Source organism: Bidens hawaiensis, unplaced genomic scaffold (genome assembly GCF_021521415.1).
Source record: "Bidens hawaiensis isolate Kalapana, Puna unplaced genomic scaffold, B.hawaiensis_p1.1 tig00040556_1, whole genome shotgun sequence".
Lineage (NCBI taxonomy): Eukaryota > Viridiplantae > Streptophyta > Magnoliopsida > Asterales > Asteraceae > Bidens > Bidens hawaiensis.
In genome coordinates, this window is record NW_027497154.1 from 26,225 (window position 1) to 45,930 (window position 19,706).

At 35.0% G+C, this 19,706-nt stretch overlaps 1 protein-coding gene across 1 annotated transcript; it reads left to right on the top strand.

The window, feature by feature from the left end:
* The first annotated feature begins 10,104 nt into the window (after positions 1-10,104).
* LOC143592162 (uncharacterized) lies at positions 10,105-11,433 on the top strand. Its single transcript, XM_077072142.1, has 2 exons — positions 10,105-11,287; positions 11,380-11,433. The coding sequence occupies exon 1, from the start codon at positions 10,127-10,129 to the stop codon at positions 11,144-11,146; it is 1,020 nt and encodes a 339-aa protein (XP_076928257.1). The 5' UTR covers positions 10,105-10,126; the 3' UTR covers positions 11,147-11,287; positions 11,380-11,433.
* The last annotated feature ends 8,273 nt before the right edge of the window (positions 11,434-19,706 follow it).

The following is a 19,706-nucleotide window of genomic DNA, read 5'->3' on the forward strand; positions in this document are numbered from 1 at the left end:
TATTCCAAAAAATTAGCTGTGGCGCCAACAGTGAAATTTACTCTATATAGATAATAGTTTATAAACAGGGCTTGTTTGTTTTGAAGATGTATCATGTTTCAATTAATAAGAATGTATTCTCTCTACATTATATAATATGACTTCAAAATTATATTCGATTGTTTCCACCAGCCAAAAATGTAAAGAAAGCTTTTCGTTTTTCTGGTTCACGTTTAAGAGTACGATCGACTCAGATTAAAGGTTCTAAATCCAATTTGTTTATCTAACAAAAGTAAGCATCTGTGTCAAAACGATAAAACCGATCAATCCAGTATTCTATTAATTATTAAAATAAATAACGAAATTGTTTTGTTTACAATTTTAGAAGGTTTAATTGCCATCATCAAATTATAAAGAAGCTTTTAATTTATAACTTTCCTTTCACATCAAGAAGATTGAAACAACAATTTGGCTAATGCATGAACTATGATTACTTAAAAGTAAAGTAAAAACAAAAAACAAAATAACCTTCAAATTTTGGTGAAGACAATTAATTAAGCCTATCAGACTTTTAAACAAAATATTAATTTCGAAATTAGCTAGAAAACCATATTGATGGTTCAGTTTTGTCGATTTGGATTTATATAGATACCTTGTCTAAAATGATCAAGTTTTAAGATAGAATAATACTACTACTTTTTATCAAATAAAACAAGTCTTCCTTGGGTAACTTGTTTAAAAGAAAGTTAGAACCTAATAAAAATAGAATTAAGAGGTTTTAGAAAACAAAACACTTGAAAGTTGCCATTTCGAATAATTGTGGTCAAAATTTAGTCACTTGGATGTTTGACATCAATTAAATTAAATATTCCACTTGCGGGGTTATTATTCCAAATTCAATCGCCACTTGAGGAATTGCATCCTCCGCACACACAAAGTAAACATGTTGTTATGAAAAAAAAATTTAAAATGGTGTGTATGGAAAAAAATGGAGGAAAATGGGAAAGTCAAAAAAAAAAAGGAAATGGTTGAGCCGTTATTGGGAATAGCGGCTTAGGAGTAAATTTATTTTGCTTTTCTGACTTAGAGAGAGGGAGCCGCTTTTGGCAATGGAGGCTTAGGAAGAAAAGAGGGAGCCGCCATTGCCAATCGCGGCTTAGGAATAAACCAACTTAACCCCGTTTAACCTCCGTTAGTTATAGTATTGGGTATAAAAAAAACCACCAAAACCCTATCACACACCCTAACACACATTATAATTTTATAACTTTAAAAAAACCCACCAATCAACCTAATACACATTTACATATATCCATTTATATTTTATAAAAACTATACCTATTTACATATGTTAATTTATATATTTTATAAAACTAATTTGTTTACATATCTCCATTATAATTTACATATCTCCATTTGTTTACTTTTTATAACTCTAGTATATTTAAAATATATATGAATGATATTTTTTTAATAATACTATTTATTAAAACAATATTATTTGTTAAAATAAGATTTATTACATTAGCTAATTTAAAATTTACAATACAAGTAATAATCTAATGCCTATGCGGATGGCGGATCAGACAGCCGCCGGTGCCACAACCAACAGGTCTAGGATGTCTTTGTGGTCGTCCTCGTCTTGGTGGTGGATCTTCGGCTTCATCATCATCTGGTTGTCCGGAGCTTTCTGGTTGACTCGTGTGCAGGTCCAAGTTCGTTGGAACCGGAGTTAAATGTTGGTATCGCGGTTGTGGAACATCAAGACGGTATTATCAAAATTCTGGAAGTTCCCCGGCTGGTCGGAGTACATCGGAGCAATCATATTGGTATAAGGAATTTTTCCAAAAAATCCAGCCCAACTGTTTTCTAGGTTGTAGTTAAAACTCGATTGGGTACCAAATGGATTGCTTGATGATGCCTCTCCAGCATTCTGAAATGAAGGTCTATAACCGGAATCCCAATCTATTGCTTCCCCTCCAACTTGTGAGGTACCCTCCCCATGGTAGGGTGTTGCACCTCTAATAGTAGAGGTACCATCCCCATAGTTTGGCCCTGTAAATTGTTGGGGTCCGCCCCCTCACCTCCACCATAGTTTGTTGAAGGCCAGGTTCTTTGCCGACCACGACGACCCCGACCACGGGGAGCATGCTGGGGGATAGTATTATCCGGTCCCACATCCTGTTCATTGGTCTGTATGTAACTAGGCTGACCAAATTGACTAATTGATCCGACCAGTTGTGAAGCCATTTGTTGGACCCCTCCCAAATTTGCGTAGTAATGGTCAGGACCCATGTTTTGCATACGCGTTGCTTCTTGACCAATGAAGCTTATACCATCTGCCTACAAAATGAAACCAATTAGAATCTACACGCGTTACTTAATTATTAATTTTAATTCAAGATTAATAATCATACTAACCAAGTATCTTGCATATCCACCGTGATCATGGAATCCAGTATGGAGATCACCGCGTACGTGCCTCGGGTCCGTTACATAAAGGACCGTATGCTGATGGAACCAGTCACTGTAATTGTTGACTGTCGTAGGCAGGTTGGTGTCCAAACCTTCCAACACGTGTTCGTGTCTACTGTTCCAGTCGTCGACATATATTGCATGGTAAACAGACCAGTCCGTTCCAGTTCTCCCTTTTCTTTCCGTTTTACGTAGTTTTGTAACCACGGCACGGGTAATAGGGAATGAGGGAGGCATCTCTTGAAGCAATCCAAACTGCCTCTTCACCCTTTCCACCGGATGATATTCCACCACGTTATAATAGATTAAATAACATTGTGATCTCCAACTGTGTTGGCCTGATGTGCACATTCCCGGGAGTCTATGGATCACGCCCCGATAAGGCATCCAATTATACTGTAAGAATACAAATATGTTAATACTTAGTATTTAAAATTTAATTAACAAAACCATTATGTTAAAGAAAACATACATCGGACTCTCCTAGACTCTGTAACGTTGTACGGTGGGCCTTTATAACATTTGAAGGCGTCTCTCTTCTACTAATTTTATTATACGTCCACCTGCAGGAAGACATTAACGACTATTAGAATATTAATATTTATCTTAGTATTACAATAGTACGTATTTAATTACCTTGCACCATATGCTTTTTCCCAATCTATTTGCTCATTGATAATTGTGGGTGTCATTGGCCGAATCCGGGTCCATGCCCATATTTGTAGGAGTGACATTGGGCCGCCTACAGCCCTAGTTTCTGGCTTGGTTCCCTTAGTCAGTTCTCTATACAAAAAAGCTAACGCGGCTGAACCCCAACTCATTTGCCCACAAGTATTAAAGTCACGCAAATGATTTAACACATGTAACGACGCATACGAGTTATTCGTATCTGCTAATAAGTTATTAGTAATCAGTATTAGGCAGATACAACGCGCATGCTGCATACATAACAAGTCTGTTGAATGTTCATGTATTGGATTCTCTAACAAAAACTCTTGTATTTTGCCGATTTTTAGCGTGTGATTTTTCAAATCATCTTCATCCGGAGTAAAACCTAAGTAAGTTTGGCACATATGCACGCGATCAGCGGGGCTGTACGACTCCTCAACCGGTGCTATTGCCAGGCCCTCAATGGGTAAACCCCATAGAACGTTAACATCTTCCAACGTTACTGTGGCCTCACCAAATGGCAGGTGAAACGTGTTAGTTTCGGGCTGCCACCTCTTGACTAGTGCTTCTACCAAAGGTCTATCAATTTTTCGACCCTTTCCACATGACACCAAGCCGCCAAAACCAAGCATACTGATGAAATTTCCAACTCTACCCGATATAGATATTCTCTCTTCGTAAATATACGCCCAAAGAGTACCATCACCCCGTTTAAAATCAATGGTATTGACATCCCCCACTTGTGGATTCAAAAACAATTTTCTGGCTCTGTGTTCGTCACCCAGGTACAACAGACTACTATCCATTGGACCCGGGTTGAGATGTAGGTTGTAATTCATTTTCTGATGGTGTTTGATGGTTGTAAGGTGTATGAAGTATTTGTGGTGTTTGATGGTTGTAGGAGAATTTAGAATTTTGTGGTGTGAGAGATTGATGAGAATTATGGTGGTGTTGGATGAGAATTCACATAGACAATATATGAGAAAATATATAGGGATGTAATTTGCTTTCACATGTTGAATTCACATGCCATGCTGAAGAAAATGCTGAATCATTTCCATAATGCATGTCCCTTGCTTTCTTACTTTAATCACATGTATTGTCTTCATGCCTATGCCTTGCTTTAATAATTTGGAAGCTTTAATCACATGACATGCATGCATGCCTGTGCCTTGCTTTAATAATTTGGGTGCATGCATATATTGTCTTCTCATCACATGTTTTGGACTATTAGGGTATAATAAAGAGGTAGGGATAAAAGCTGAGTGAAATAAATATATTGCAGATCTATTAGGGTTTCGGAATTTTAAAAAAAAAAGTAAAGGGGGAGCCGCGATTCCCAAAAGAGGCTCAGGACAAAAAAAGGCTGACACATGCATTAGGGTTTTGACCAAAAACCATGTGAGGGGGAGCCGCAATTCCCAATGGCGGTTTAGGAATAAGCTTTTTAAATCTCCTAGACATGCATTATATTTTTATTTATTATATAAACTATATTATATACATATATATATAATAACATAATTTTCTTATATATATATATATATAAATTTCTTATATATATATATATATAAATTATATGTAATATATATATATATATATAATAACATAATATTCTTTATATATATATAATATATATATATATATATATATAATAACAGAAACATAAAATATATTTTTACTTTTACCCAAACACTTAAACATCATAACATTACATAAACTACACTTAAACATCATAATACAAACCAAACACTCACACATAACACAGTTAAACGTCAGAACCTACAAAGAGTTTTGGGACGCTTAAATTAAACAAGACTAACAACTAAACATTATCGGGTTCCACGCGCCATTTATATAACACGTCAGCCATATGATGCCGGAAGTTAAAACATGACTCTTCAACGTCATTTTCAATCACTAAGGGCTTCTTTTTAACCAGCATTTCCATCATCATACAAACCAGAACCCCTAAATTAGCAGTGTTACCCTTGTCTTGAGGCACGTCAACTTCACTTAAACCCATGACCATTTCTTTTTTATCGTATATAATATCCGAGTTTCGCCAGTATCGTATACGATCAAGAAACCACGGAAAAAACACTGATAACATCTCCATTTTAGCACTTTGAAGTCTTTCACTTCTCCACCTTTTACCAGTCCAGTATTGGGTAATTTCCATCGTTCGCATATCTATGCGAACGAGTAACCAATTACCATCCTTAAACGAAAAAGGAATATACACTTTGTCAACCTCCCAAAGATTTGGATATGGCCATTTAGTTCCGGCCAGCTCTAAGACAATTATAGAGTCTTCTTTTTTCATTTCATCATAAAAACACTGGGGTAACACCGTCCAACGTTGTGCTGACTCTGGTGCAGTTCTTAATTTTGCGTATTGATGGATCATTAATCTTGCGGTCCACGCTTCAATGTATTGTAAATATAATTAAAAATCATATAAGTTACACAATTAGGAGATCATATGTACAAGCATATGTGAGTTTAGAAATTTACCATCTCAGAAAGGCTTCCATTTGACTCGTACCCTAACAAACTACCCAGAAACTTTGATCTAGTTGTTTCGTGGGTAAAAACTTCGTATAACAAAATGGGGCATCTCCGTTAGTATAAAACTCAACTGCATCTTTAGACCAATTTTTACCCTCTGGGTTCAAAGTTGCCTCTTTATTTTGTAAAGAGGGGTTTTCGGGAACGGATGAAGAGGAACCCAAAATAACTGTATGAGGGTTCCTCAAACGCCTCCAAACATCATCAGTCCATCGTGCTGATTTGGTCACTGGTTGAGAGGAGTAAAATTTCTCATTATCTTCTTGGTCCATTCGGTGCGCCATTAGGAAGAAACTTAGTGTGTCGATGCAAATTATGTTTGATAAGAGATGAAGTATTGTCTTTAAATACTGGATAAAGAAAACCCGTGATACATCACATATTGTTAAATGTCACAGAATCACGGGTGGCGGGTAAGAGAGAAAGGCCAAAATATGTTTAATGTTGATTGAGACAATGCATCAATAATGTAATTATGCATGTCACAGCTTTAATTTATTTTAAAACCATACACTGACATGAATGACCATACATCAGCTTTCATTCATCTCAAAACCATACACTGACATCAGCTTTAAATGTAACTCATTGATTAAAGCCTGTAGTAATAATGCAGTACTGGTAGAGTAAGGCCAAAATAGGTTTACTGTTGATTGAGACAATGCATCAACTTTAAACATCTCCTAGGCCGCTACTAGAAGAAGAGGTTCCTCCTCATCCGACTTGTATATAAATAACACCCCACACCTTTCATTTTATACCCTGATTTCAAACAAATTTCATAATTTTATACGCATCTCAATCTTTTTTCTAGTAAAAATGGTGATTTGCAACTGCGGGAAAGAGATGGAAATCAAGATCTCAGACCATTTTACCAGTCCAGGTAGACCTTATTACAGCTGTCCAGAACGGTCTTCAAACTGTGGAGTCGGCCGTGGATTTGGGTAGAGTCACAGATTTATGGGTAGAGTCAGGCCAACTTAGTTTAATACAGTACTATCTTTGCTGTTGATTGAGACTATACATCAGCTTTAATTCATTTCACAACCATACACTGACATGAATGAATTAGGGGGTTGTCACCAGCTTTTTCTAATCATAGTTTTAAAGGTTCACATGTCTAGAACTAAAATACAAACATGTCACTGTATATAGAGCAGTAGTAACATTTACCCCTCATACGTAATTGAAACCCTTTTTGACATCTACCTAGCTTCATACATACATCACTCAAAATTCCACAGAACCCTTACACTAAATCAAAATGGATTCTTCTTCTCAACCACATTATCGGTTTGTGGTACAATTATATTATGGGGGTGAAGTATCATACACACAAGGGGTTGTTGTAGGTGCTCTGGGAACTCGTAGCACAACGTTTTTAGTTATGAATCGTATGAGTTATACAGAGTTCGTTGATAACATATGTCAATGGGTTCAAATTGACAGAGAGTCTTCTTGTCCGCAGTTAACTCTCTTATATGAATTCAATGGTTGTTCATATACAGCATGTGTTAATGGAGAAAACGGTATGGACTTAATATACCAACTAGCTTCGCATGTCCATCCGTACACCTGTAATATTCATGTCACATGGACGCCGGTAGTTCCCACCTTGCAGCAAGGTGGTTCCATGAATTTGCTACATGCTGGTTCCTCACACATCTACCAAGAAGACGAAGGCAGTGAAGAGGACGAAGAAATGGAAGAAACTGAAGAGAGTGAAGCCTCTCTTTCTGAGTATGAATCAGAGGAAGAAGACGATGGAATCCCTCCTTTTCCTCAACAACAAAGTCAGGGACTAACTCAATTTCCTGAACTTAATGTTGTTGGTACAGGATGGGATGAAGACTATACTCCCCTGTATAATGATGGGGAAGATGAGATGGTGTTCTGGGACAAAGAAAATCCATAAATACGTTTAAATATGTATTTCACTTCAAAGAAACAAGTTGATTACGCTATCAGAATGTGGAATATCAGCCACAATAGAGAGTTGTATATGGCTGAAACAAGACCAAAAGTCTGGACAGCGAAATGTAAAAGTATCAAGGATACAAACAACCAGTCCCAAAGCTCTCAACCATGTCTTTGGACATGCACAGCCAGAAAGCTAGTAAATTCAAATTTTTTCAAAATAACAACATGGACTCCTGCCCATTCATGTTTCACAACTGTTTCTCGCAACAACAACCGGTCCCTAAGATCAAATGTTGTTGCAACCCACGTTCAAGAGCAAGTTCAAGCAGATCTATCGATTAAAGTGAAACAAATTCAGTCTCTTGATGTGTTGAATAACATACTTATAAGTCCTTACAATTTTATAATGTTTTAATGATTTAATATCAAATTTATGTAAGTTTAGGGGGTTAAGTGCAAACTTTTACAAAGTTGAAATGTTTTGTGTAGGTTATGGAAAGATGTGGAAAAAAGGCAAGAAAAAGAGAACTTGGAGGGTTTAAATGTCAAAGTTTCAAAGTTTAATCAAGGCCCGACCCAAGCCCACATCTTAAAAGCCTTATATTATATTATATTATGATAATAACAAGGGAAATCTGCCATTAATCTCATCATAATCCCGAAATCAAAACCAAAACCCAAAAAAAAACCTAAGTTGCGATCGGACTTCAGCCGGCAGCCGGAAAAAGAAAGAAAAAAAAGAAAAAGAGGCGGCTATAGGGGCTGTTGGCGGTAAGAGGAAGAAGAGGGATCTTGGGGCAGCAGCTAGGGGCTTCAACCAATCTTAAATCTCAGCCATAAACCTTGAGTATACATCTTTAAACTTTACTTTTTGTTCAAGAACCCTAACTCTATTGATTTGGTCTTTTGATTTGAATTGTTTTGCAATTGATTGATAGTTTGAGTTGTTATTGATATTGTTTGGATCTTGAATGAGTTTGATAATGTTTATGATGATGTTTGTGATGTTTTTCTTAAGTATGCATGGCTGTCCAAAATCTATGTTAGGCTAATCTTGTTTGTTCTACCTAGGATAGATGATTGTTGAGTAGTTTTAACTTGTTTAATGGATTGTTAATGTTCAAGACTTAAATTATTGATGTAAAGTTTAACTAAAACCATAAATTAGATTGTGTGTGATGGCTGTGTTTTATTTGCTATTGCTTATAATCCTCTTGTATCAGTTAATTGAATTGGTTTTGATTAATTGATTGCTTGTTAAACTCTTTACTTGGTGTTTTGGGTTTATTTGCGGGAAGTACAACCGTAGGGATAAGTGGGTAATATAAATCATCTAAAATCAGTTAAAATACACCTTCTTTGAGACCGAGAGGTGATAAGAAGTAATATTGTCTCGTTGCTTTTACTTGTTAGAATTAAGACCGCGTGAGAGCGGGTTTTGTCTTGTCAAGTTTGAGTGTTTATGTGCAATTAGTTGGTTTAATTTGGGTTAAGTTAAATTGTTCCTCTATACTTGGTTGCGTAGTATTCGTTTCCATTAGGATAGTTTGTCGATGAGACAGAGAGAAGAGTCGACATTTGAACACGTTAATAATTGTTTTCCCGGTTTATTCTTTAAAATCAACTAAAATAAGTTAGAGATTGTTAGAGAGACTGAGAGGTAATTTGACTTTCTTAAAACAAGTTTTGGTTGTGTCATCTTTTATAACCGGTGTCGTGAATATTTTCAATCCATTGTCTTGTTATTTCTGTCAACATGATTCATTCCTAGGTAGACATTTTTACATATTGAATTTAAATCAAAGTTTTCTAAAAGTGTTTTGTCAAACGTTTTCGTTTAGTTAAATTAATTTAAGTAGTTAAATAAAATCTTAAAAATTAAATAAATATTATTTTGGTAAGTCTTGGTTAGAGTTTTCTTAATCATAAACGTTTTCACGTGTCTTTGAGTTCGACATCCGGACTTCCTTGATGCTATACTATTTATGATCGGTACACTTGCCGGTTTTGTGTGGTTTCTCTAGGATTTTCGTTTTTCTAAATTTAAAGCTTAATTGTGATTCGTTCTTTATTATTATTATACATTTTCACACATCATCTCTCATCAAAGAGAAACTGAATGTTGATATCACTTACGGTAAAGATTGGGCGGCGAGAAAAAAGGCCGTCGAAAACATATACGGTAGCTGAGAAGAAAACTTCCATGAATTGCCAAGCTACTTATTGGCACTACAACAAGCAAACCCGGATACCGTTGTCCAGTGGTTACACCATCCAGGGAGTCCTGCGGGAAAACCAATATTCAACTATCTTTTTTTGGGCATTCCGTCCAAGTATCGTGGCCTTTAGTTATTGCATGCCTGTAATCTGCATAGATGCAACCCATCTAAGGGGCACTTACAAAGGAAAAATATTAATGGCGGTTACGAAAAATTCAAATAACATGATCTTGCCGCTTGCCTACGCCGTGGTTGATGAGAAAACAAACAACAGCTGGAGGTGGTTTCTTCAAATGTTTGCGGAGATCGTTGAAGACCCCAGATCCCGAAGGTTGTGTGTAATTTCTGATAGGCATGCAGGAATCAAGAACGCCATGGAAAACTTGGAAGCCTGGCAGGAACCCAATGCCTACCATCGATTTTGTCTTAGGCATGTAAAGAGAAATTTCGCCACGCATTTCAAGGGTGTGAGCTTGAAGAAGATGTGTTGGGAGATCGGAAGCACGACACAACAAAGAAAGTACGATCGCCTAATGTACAGCCTAAAGAGAACAAATAAACAGGCGTGGAAATATCTGAAAGACATTGATAGAAGTAAGTGGACACTCCTGCATGACAAGAAAAATCTCCGATGGGGTAACCTCACCACGAACATCTCCGAAAGCATGAACAATGTGTTGCGTGGTGCCCGGATGCTCCCGATAAGGGCATCGGTTAAGCATACCTTTACAAGAGAGGTTCACCAATACGTCATAAACTACCAACAGGCGTATAATTGCTCAACCCAATTTTCGGACCGCAAGTGGACATTGTTCCATGGTCGTGAAATAAGGGCTCGAGAACATAGAGTATTCCCTTATTCAGTACCTGAGCAAGTGTTCATGGTGAAAACATGCCTACAGACCTCCGATGAAACCGGCGATAGTCCTTATACGGTCAAATTCAAGAAGAAAACCTGCACTTGTGGTAAGTGGAAAATTTACCGGTTCCCTTATAGCCATGCAATTGCAGTTTGCCACTATCTACAAGAAGATCCAAAAAGTATTGTGTATAGCAGGTTTCACACAAACACATACCGTGCGCAATACAACAACAGCTATCATCCGGTGAGTCATAAAGAAGATTGGAACGACGCCGGATGGACACTTTATGGGGACGCAAATAAGATAACCATACTAAGAGGAAGACGTCGTGCGAGGAGGATGCGTAACAAGATGGATAACACCTATGCACAGGAAAGGACAGGGCGTCTATGCTATGGCTGTAAACAACCGGGTCACATGATCAACAATTGCCCAAACCGACCAAATTAGTGCTGTTAGGTCTTGTATCTCGTGTTACTTTGTATGTGTATTATGTTAACCAGTTTAATATTTTGAGGAATGTTAGGTCTTGTATCTCGTGTTCTTGATAATATTATAGTTTTTTATTTCATTATCTTAATATTATTAGATGTCAAATAATCTTACATTACATTAAAATAATTTAACATATTTTTACTTATTTAAACCATAACGTGCAATATTTATACAAATTAATATTAGAGTTATAAAAATTAAATTACGGTTATAAATAATGAATCCTACACTAATAAATTATCATTTAAACAAATTAGTTTTATAAAATATATAAATTAACATATGTAAATAGGTATAGTTTTTATAAAATATAAATGGAGATATGTAAATGTGTATTAGGTTGTTTGGTGGGTTTTTTTAAAGTTATAAAATTATAATGTGTGTTAGGGTGTGTGATAGGGTTTTGGTGGGTTTTTTTTATACCCAATACTATAACTAACGGAGGTTAAACGGGGTTAAGTTGGTTTGTTCCTAAGCCGCGATTGGCAATGGCGGCTCCCTCTTTTCTTCCTAAGCCTCCATTGCCAAAAGCGGCTCCCTCTCTCTAAGTCAGAAAGCAAAATAAATTTACTCCTAAGCCGCTATTCCCAATAGCGGCTCAACCATTTCCCTTTTTTTTTTTACTTTCCCATTTTCCCCAATAGCGGCTCAACCATTTCCCTTTTTTTTTTTTACTTTCCCATTTTCCTCTTTTTTTTCCATACACACCATTTTAAAAAGTTTTTCATGTTGTTATAGTCCCACAAATATGCTATTCTATCACATCACGCAATTCAATATAAGTAACATGTTTACACTACCATGATCTCTGTCTTTAAATAGGGTGCTTCGCGGCCCAGTTTAATAACATCTTAGAATTTTTGGTCCGAAACGATAAATGATATTTTGAGAAAGTAAACTAAGCTATCAAAGTTATACACAAACATCATCTTACAATTTACACATTGGGATATCATAAAACTGCTTATTTTATAAACAAGCATTTTGATATGTATCCAGGTTTGTTCATTTACCTTCACCATAAAATTTACCTCAATATCAACTTTTGCAAGTTTGTCATCTTTCACACCAAATTGACCACTCTATCACCGCCATGTTGATCAGTTCTTCATGTAACTAATAAATAACATGAATAAAAACTAAACCTATGAACTTGTTACAACAGAGAGAGTAGTAACCGCAACACAGAATGATGTAGACGACATGGTTGTCAGCTTGGTCGAGTTCCCCTTTAGGATGTATAGTTAAGGATGGTGTTAGGGTTATTGAGAGTAACCCGGTTTAGGAGATAGGAGGCACACAAAATTATACGTGTGTGAGAATAGGTTATGATGTTAATATTTATCTCTCTTTATATATACCCAAAGGGAAACCCTTTATTAGTTAAATTATAGGTAATATGGTCCATCAACAATTACCAAACTAATATAGAATAAGGTTTAGTTAATATTTTGATCCATTATAATATAAATGATTATAATGGCCATATATATATATATATACATATATATATTATATTATTCTTACATTCTCCCACTTGGCCGAGTAATCATTTATTATGAGTATTAGATAAGCCTGATCAGGAGTTAACACTCATTTTAGCTTTAAACTTAAACTGGAGCAGAAAAATACAATCATTGAATTGAACATCAGCTCAATACCCCTATTAATCATATTGCAGTCCTTATTTAAAACCTAAGTAGTTATGATCAAAATTTTCAAGTAAGCCCTTCAGAAGGTTTGATTTGTATTATAATTTGTTTATATGTCATTATGCATGCAGAACATATTAAGAGACATACAAAACCAAAACTGAGGAAAATTATAATTAGTCATTCATAGTACGATATGCAATTATACATAGTCATTAGTAATCTCGTCTTAATAATTAAGCGCTTAAATAAGACTTATGGGTGATAGACTTTTAGTTATCGGATCCTTAAGCATATCATGAATGTATTCGATATAAAAAAATTAGTTTCCTCAATTCGTTCATAAACGAATAATTAATTTCGTATCGAATTTTAATGCAACACCTCTCAAACTGTTACTGTTTGAGAAAACATGGTAGCTGACTTTATCACATTAAGTCTTCAATATATAATTTATATGGAGTTAATAAACTTATAAGTTCACTAATAAATTTTCAACAACATTTATTGCTAATTGCGTTGTGGTTAATCAACATATTATGTCATTATAACTTAGGTTGTTGTTATCAGTTTATCATGACTCCTCCATGAGATAGATTTATCCATTGACATAAGAATATATATCCCAAAATTACATTTTGTTATATTTGAATATAACAAAGTTTAGAGTAATCAACCGGTTTGAGTTCTCACTTCTTCTTTTAAATTATAGTCTTTCGTTTCCTTTAGTACTCTTTTAGATGCTTCACATTAATCTAGACATATCTAGTGTGTTGCAATTTTGAGTAATCTCTAAACGAGTATAGGTTTGAACTTATATAAGGCTTCTACTTAATGAAGCATAAGGAAATAATCTATGTGATCCTATTATCCTCTAAAGTAGAGCAGTATTGTATGTTATACGTGTAAGGAATATCTCTTTTAGATATATAATATCAAAGTATGCGTGAACAATGCTTTGACTTATGTAACATATACTTGTCAGAAGAATGTCATCTATATAAGAACAAGTTTGTTTTTAGTTGCTCCCACTCATCTTGAGGTAGGTACATTAATCCACTTGATTTTTGATGAATTGTATAAAGATTTCATCACATTTTGTTATTTGCATTAACCCATATATGGATTTTATTGACTTATAGACTAAATGTTCTTTGACCTTTAGTTTATAACTTTTAGGTTGTTTTATGAACATATAAACATGTAAGCCAATTGTTAGGGAAAGTTGTTTTAGTGTTCATCTAATGTAGCTCTTATCTATTATAAGCTACTAGAACAGTAATGATTCTTAAACAAATCTTTTGTAAAATATGAAAGAAGATTCTTTGATAATTTATTCCCTCTTGAATATAACCTTTAACAATCATTCATGCTTCTTAGTGTCTTAACGTTTGTGTTAGGATTTAGTTTAGTTATAAACACCTTTAGGTGATTCAACCAAATCTCAAAACGCCTGACTTATGGAGTCAAACATGATTGATGCTAATGGTTTATTTATAAGGGGTAGGATCATTAAATTTTCCAACATCCATTTCAGCTTAGTTAGGGAGGTTACATAATCATCAAAGTTAGTAGGCTTTAAAACCTAGATGACCTCCTGAGTTGATTATTGGGTTTATTTGAAGTTTCAGTTTCATAAATTAGCTCTTGGTTAGGCTGCTATCATTTTCACGATTCTAAGTGTGTAAGAGTTGGTACAGTATGGTGTACAAGAGGTGTAATTGGAGTTAAATTTGAGTAAAATTTAATGACTCTCTTCCCCCCATCTCTTGTACTTTTGTCAAGTCATTATAAAGACTTTTACTATTCCAACTGACCTTAGATACCTCTAGGAAATTAGCATGCTTAGGGTCAATATTTAAAGACCAATAGATTCTAACAGAGAAACAAGTTAATAATATAAGTTATTGCAGTTTCTCTTGGTGAGAATTTGTTTAGTAAGAAATCTGAATTTGCCCATGTTTAAGCAACAATGAAACTTTTGTAGTAGTGGTGGTGGTGGTGGTGGTGGTGGTGGTGGTGGTGGCAGTGGTGGTGGCAGTAGTAGTGGTGGCAGTAGTGGTAGCAGTAGTAGTGGTGGCAGTAGTGGTGGCAGTAGTAGTGGTGGAAGTAGTGGTGGCAGTGGCAGTGGTAGCAGTAGCAGTAGTGGTGGCAGTGGCAGTGGTGGCAGTAGCAGTAGTGGTGGCAGTGGCAGTGGTAGCAGTAGCAGTAGTGGTGGCAGTGGCAGTGGTAGCAGTAGCAGTAGTGGTGGCAGTGGTAGCAGTAGTAGTAGCGGTGGCAGTGGTAGCAGTAGCAGTAGTGGTGGCAGTGGTAGCAGTAGCAGTAGTGGTGGTAGTGGTAGCAGTAGCAGTAGTGGTGGTAGTGGTAGCAGTAGCAGTAGTGGTGGTAGTGGTAGTAGTAGCAGTAGTGGTGGTAGTAGGAGTAGTAGCAGTAGTGGTGGTAGTAGTAGTAGCAGCAGTAGTGGTGGTAGTAGCGGTAGCAGCAGTAGCAGCGGTAGCAGCAGTAGTGGTGGTAGTAGCGGTAGCAGTAGCAGCGGTAGTGGTAGCGGTAGCAGTGGCAGTAGTGGTAGCGGTAGCAGTAGTGGTAGTGGTGGTAGTGTAGTGGTAGTGGTAGTGGTGGTAGTGGTGGTAGTGGTAGTAGCAGTAGCAGCAGTAGTGGTGGTAGTAGCGGTAGCAGTAGCAGCAGTAGTGGTGGTAGTAGCGGTAGCAGTAGCAGTAGTGGTAGCAGTGATGGTGGTGGTGGTGGTGGTGGTGGGCGGCGGCGGCAGCAGCAGCAGCAGCAGTAGTAGTAGTAGATTCTAAAGAGATAAGTTTTGATGAAATAGTGTTGTGATGGAGCAGTGTCTTGTACAAGAGGTGTAATTAAGATAATATTAAGTTTTCACTCCCCCACCTCTTGCAAATCTTGTAAGTTATGATTGAGACACTTAAGGCTCATACTGATCTTTAATATCTCTAGAAAAATTACATAAGGATTTTCAATGGTGTACGTGATTTGGGAATTTCTCATATATATGTTAGACTTGATTTGATTTCATAACGTCCAGATGTCATAATAAACTTAGGGACATATTTAGAAGAAATCGTTAGTTATATATGAATGGATCTCTTTAAAACCATGGACCATAGAAGTCAGATTAGATACAAGTAAATAGCCTTTTAAATGATAAAATAATTATGTCTGAATATTCCGTTTTAAATAAGTTCCACGAATGTCAGTAAATATAACTTATGGTGGACCCATACTTATTCCTTAAGCCAAGTAATGTTTAGGGCATCAACACATGATTAAAATCACTAAGAATGAGATTAGATGAAATTCACCCTCATTAACCATGTCGTGATTTCTCATAAAATTTGGTTTTAATGGATGAACTTTATAAGTCTCATTTGTCTTTTGTTAAATTCTTATTTGCATGATAACAAAAGTTGTGAAAGTATGTAGTATCATCTAATTCTATTTAATAAATGTTTCAATCCAGATATTGATAACAAATAATATCAGAGTTTAAGGTAAGAGTGACTTTATGTTGGCTATGCAAACCTCACAACTGTCATAATGTAGCTTAAGTATTGATACTAAATTCTGATTGATCTCCAGAATATTTAAGGTATCATAAAACATAATTAGAAGACAGTTTTTCATGGTTATAATAGCCTTAACATTTAAATTTTGTCATCAACACTCATGTTAGTTATTTGTTGATATCAGTAAAGAAACTTATAGGACTAGACTCAACCTATCATGTTAATTGGAATATTAGGATTAGCAGACTTAAATATCATTAATATACGACTACTGTGGATAGCCTTGTTACTTATGCCTAATATAATGACATATTTTTACAACGAGACTTCTCCTTAGAGAACTTAAAGCTGGAAGCAATACTTGTATTTTGTCTATGAACCTTAGAATTATCCTCTTTAAGGTTTTAATGGTGATGAGTTGAATAACATCTTATGTTCCACTGCCATCTTCTTTTCTTTTACATGTGTTGCTAATCAAAATACTCGTTTTCCTTTTGTACTTATGAGTGTTATAGTTGATACTTAAGGCAACAAATTATAAAAATAGAAACTTTTAGTATGTAATTCATTAGAAAAGTGTACTTATTTCCATGTGTGAGCCCTTAACTTTATGGGTCATGGTATTGTACATTATGATGTATTCAGTAACGTCATTTAACCTTATAGTTAGAACTTTTAAGGAGTGCATGAATCTTAGGAGTTATTTTGATTAGTCTTAGGAAAAACTAAATCTAGAATAACTCTAGTGATAGCATTTATTTATATAAGTTCTTGATTATCATTATCGTAAGAGACATTATGATTGACTCATTCTATTTGTTATGCTCCCGTTTTCAATGGAATGATTGTTATTATAAAGAGTAGTAGGATAGTCATATCATGTCTTAAGAGATAACTAAAACTGAGAAGAGCTAAATATTATTGAAACTCTTTATGATGTAAAACTTATATTATGTTTTAATATTAGAGTAAATGATTTAGATGAGATAGTTATTTATAAAAGAAAATTATAGCGAGTAATGTTATGGGATATTAAATAATACATATTAAATTTATGATCATTAGCTTAATGAAGGACCATTAATGTGAAGATCATTATATTTTTATTGAAGATGTGATATGTCTATTGTTAACATCAAACAAATAGACTATAATTAAAAGTTCTACTTAAACAAAAAATAAATCACCTTTGGACATAATTAAAATTTATTTAAGTATGTGTGCAAAACACTTGTATCCCATCACCTTTGGGCAGAAGTGATACAATTATTTAATTATGCACATGCTAGTTTTGCTTGATAAAATGTAACACATCACCTTTGGGTAGAAGTGAGACATTTATATCATGTTAGGCAAAAAACTAACAAAAGCTTTTAGTTAGACTCGAATGATATGGTAAATGTAACTCATCACCTTTAGGCAGAAGTGTTACATCAAAAGTTCATTCAAGTTAAGCCTTTATATTTTGTAAAATTTTATAATATTTAAGGTTTACAAAATATTTAATTAGTTAATAGTAGAAAAATGTTTAGAGTAAGGATTTTTAAGTTTCCGGTAAAACCTTATATTTCGGAATTAGTTCTCGGAAATTTTGGGTTCCGAGAATTGCCAGTTTCCGGCTTTTAGCGGGTTTTTCAGTATTTGGGTGTTTACATGATTTTATGGAGTTTTTAGAAAAAAATTTGATTCCGGTATTAGTGAGTTTTCGGGTTTATGGGTTATGACCCCAAACCATTTTAGAAACTTATAAACTCTTAGAACACATAAGCTATTTTAAGACATAATACATGATTTTTAAATAACCCGTGAACCCGTAAACTGGTTTAAGCCCTTAACCCATGATATTTTTAAACTAAATTAATAATGATAAGATTTGGTTTAAATCTTTTTAATGTTTATCAATTATATTTGTTTCATATTTTAAGGGAATTCAAATCTTTTAAGAAAATATTAAAACTTCTAAGTTATCCAAGATTTGAATAAATATATCCCTAAATAATCATTAACAAATTTTAATCTAGATTTTGAACCAACATATGTATAATTTTCGATAATAATGATGAACACGAAGAACATCATCGAAATTTTAACAATTAAACATACAAAAAACCTGGAATCGAAATCTTTAAACATGAATTTAACAGATATCGAAAATATTAGGGTTTACTAAATATGAATTTAGCGATTTTAAACAGTTTTATATATTGTTTTCGTAATAGAACATGAAAAAGAAACCGAAAAAATTAGGGTTTATCAAGTTTTAGTCCATGTCTTCTGATTCAATTCCAGATTTAGGGAAAACATGAAGAACTGATTAATCAACATCGCTTTGATACCACATGTTGATCAGTTCTTCATGTAAGTAATAAATAACCTGAAAAAAAATAAACCTATGAACTTGTTACAACAGAGAGAGTAGTAACCGCAACACAGAATGATGTAGACGACATGGTTATCAGCTTGGTCTAGTTCCCCTTTAGGATGTATAGTTAAGGATGGTGTTAGTGTTCTTGAGAGGAACCCGGTTTAGGAGAGAGGAGACACACAAAATTATATGTGTGTGAGATTAGGTTATGATGTTAATATTTATCTCTCTTTATATACACCCAAGGGGAAACCTTTTATTAGTTAATTATAGGTAATATGGTCCATCAACAATTACCAAACTAATATATAATAAGGTTTAGTTAATATTTTGATCCATTATAATATAAATGATTATAATGGCCATATATATATATATATATATATATATATATATATATATATATATATATATATATATATATTATTCTTACACGCCACTTTCGGGTGACGAGATTGGGGCAGTCGAGGTGACAACTGCTGAGTTGTGATGTGGCAGCAATTGAGCAGCCAATGGGGGGCAATGGTTGCAGCGATTAGAGTAGCGGTGGCGAGGGGTGGTTTGGGTGGTGAAGATGGAGGGCGTTGGCGTCGGGTTGGCAATGACAAGTGACAATCAAGGGTGATGGCGGATATGTTTTGAGATATCGGGGAGGCGGCCAAGACAATGGCGGGTGGCGACAATCAGTATGGCAAGTGGTGTAGTTGGCGGTAAGGGGTGACCAAAAACATATTACATCTGTGGTTGCAAATTCTGTTTACTTTGGTTGAATTCATTCACGTTTTGAAAGGATCGCTGAATTCTTTTAATATAGAAATTTTATGGAATTAGTTTTGGTTTTAATTCCTACTTATTTATCAACCAAACACATTAACAAGTGTAATTCGTATCAAATTCCAATCCCATTAAATACCGTAAACCATTAGCAAATGGAATTCAAATTTCAATTTCATTGAACTACGTAAAACCGA

Bases quoted from the DNA above. Each gene is read 5' to 3' on its own strand.
- LOC143592162 (XM_077072142.1), top strand. From the start codon at position 10,127: ATGTTTGCGGAGATCGTTGAAGACCCCAGATCCCGAAGGTTGTGTGTA.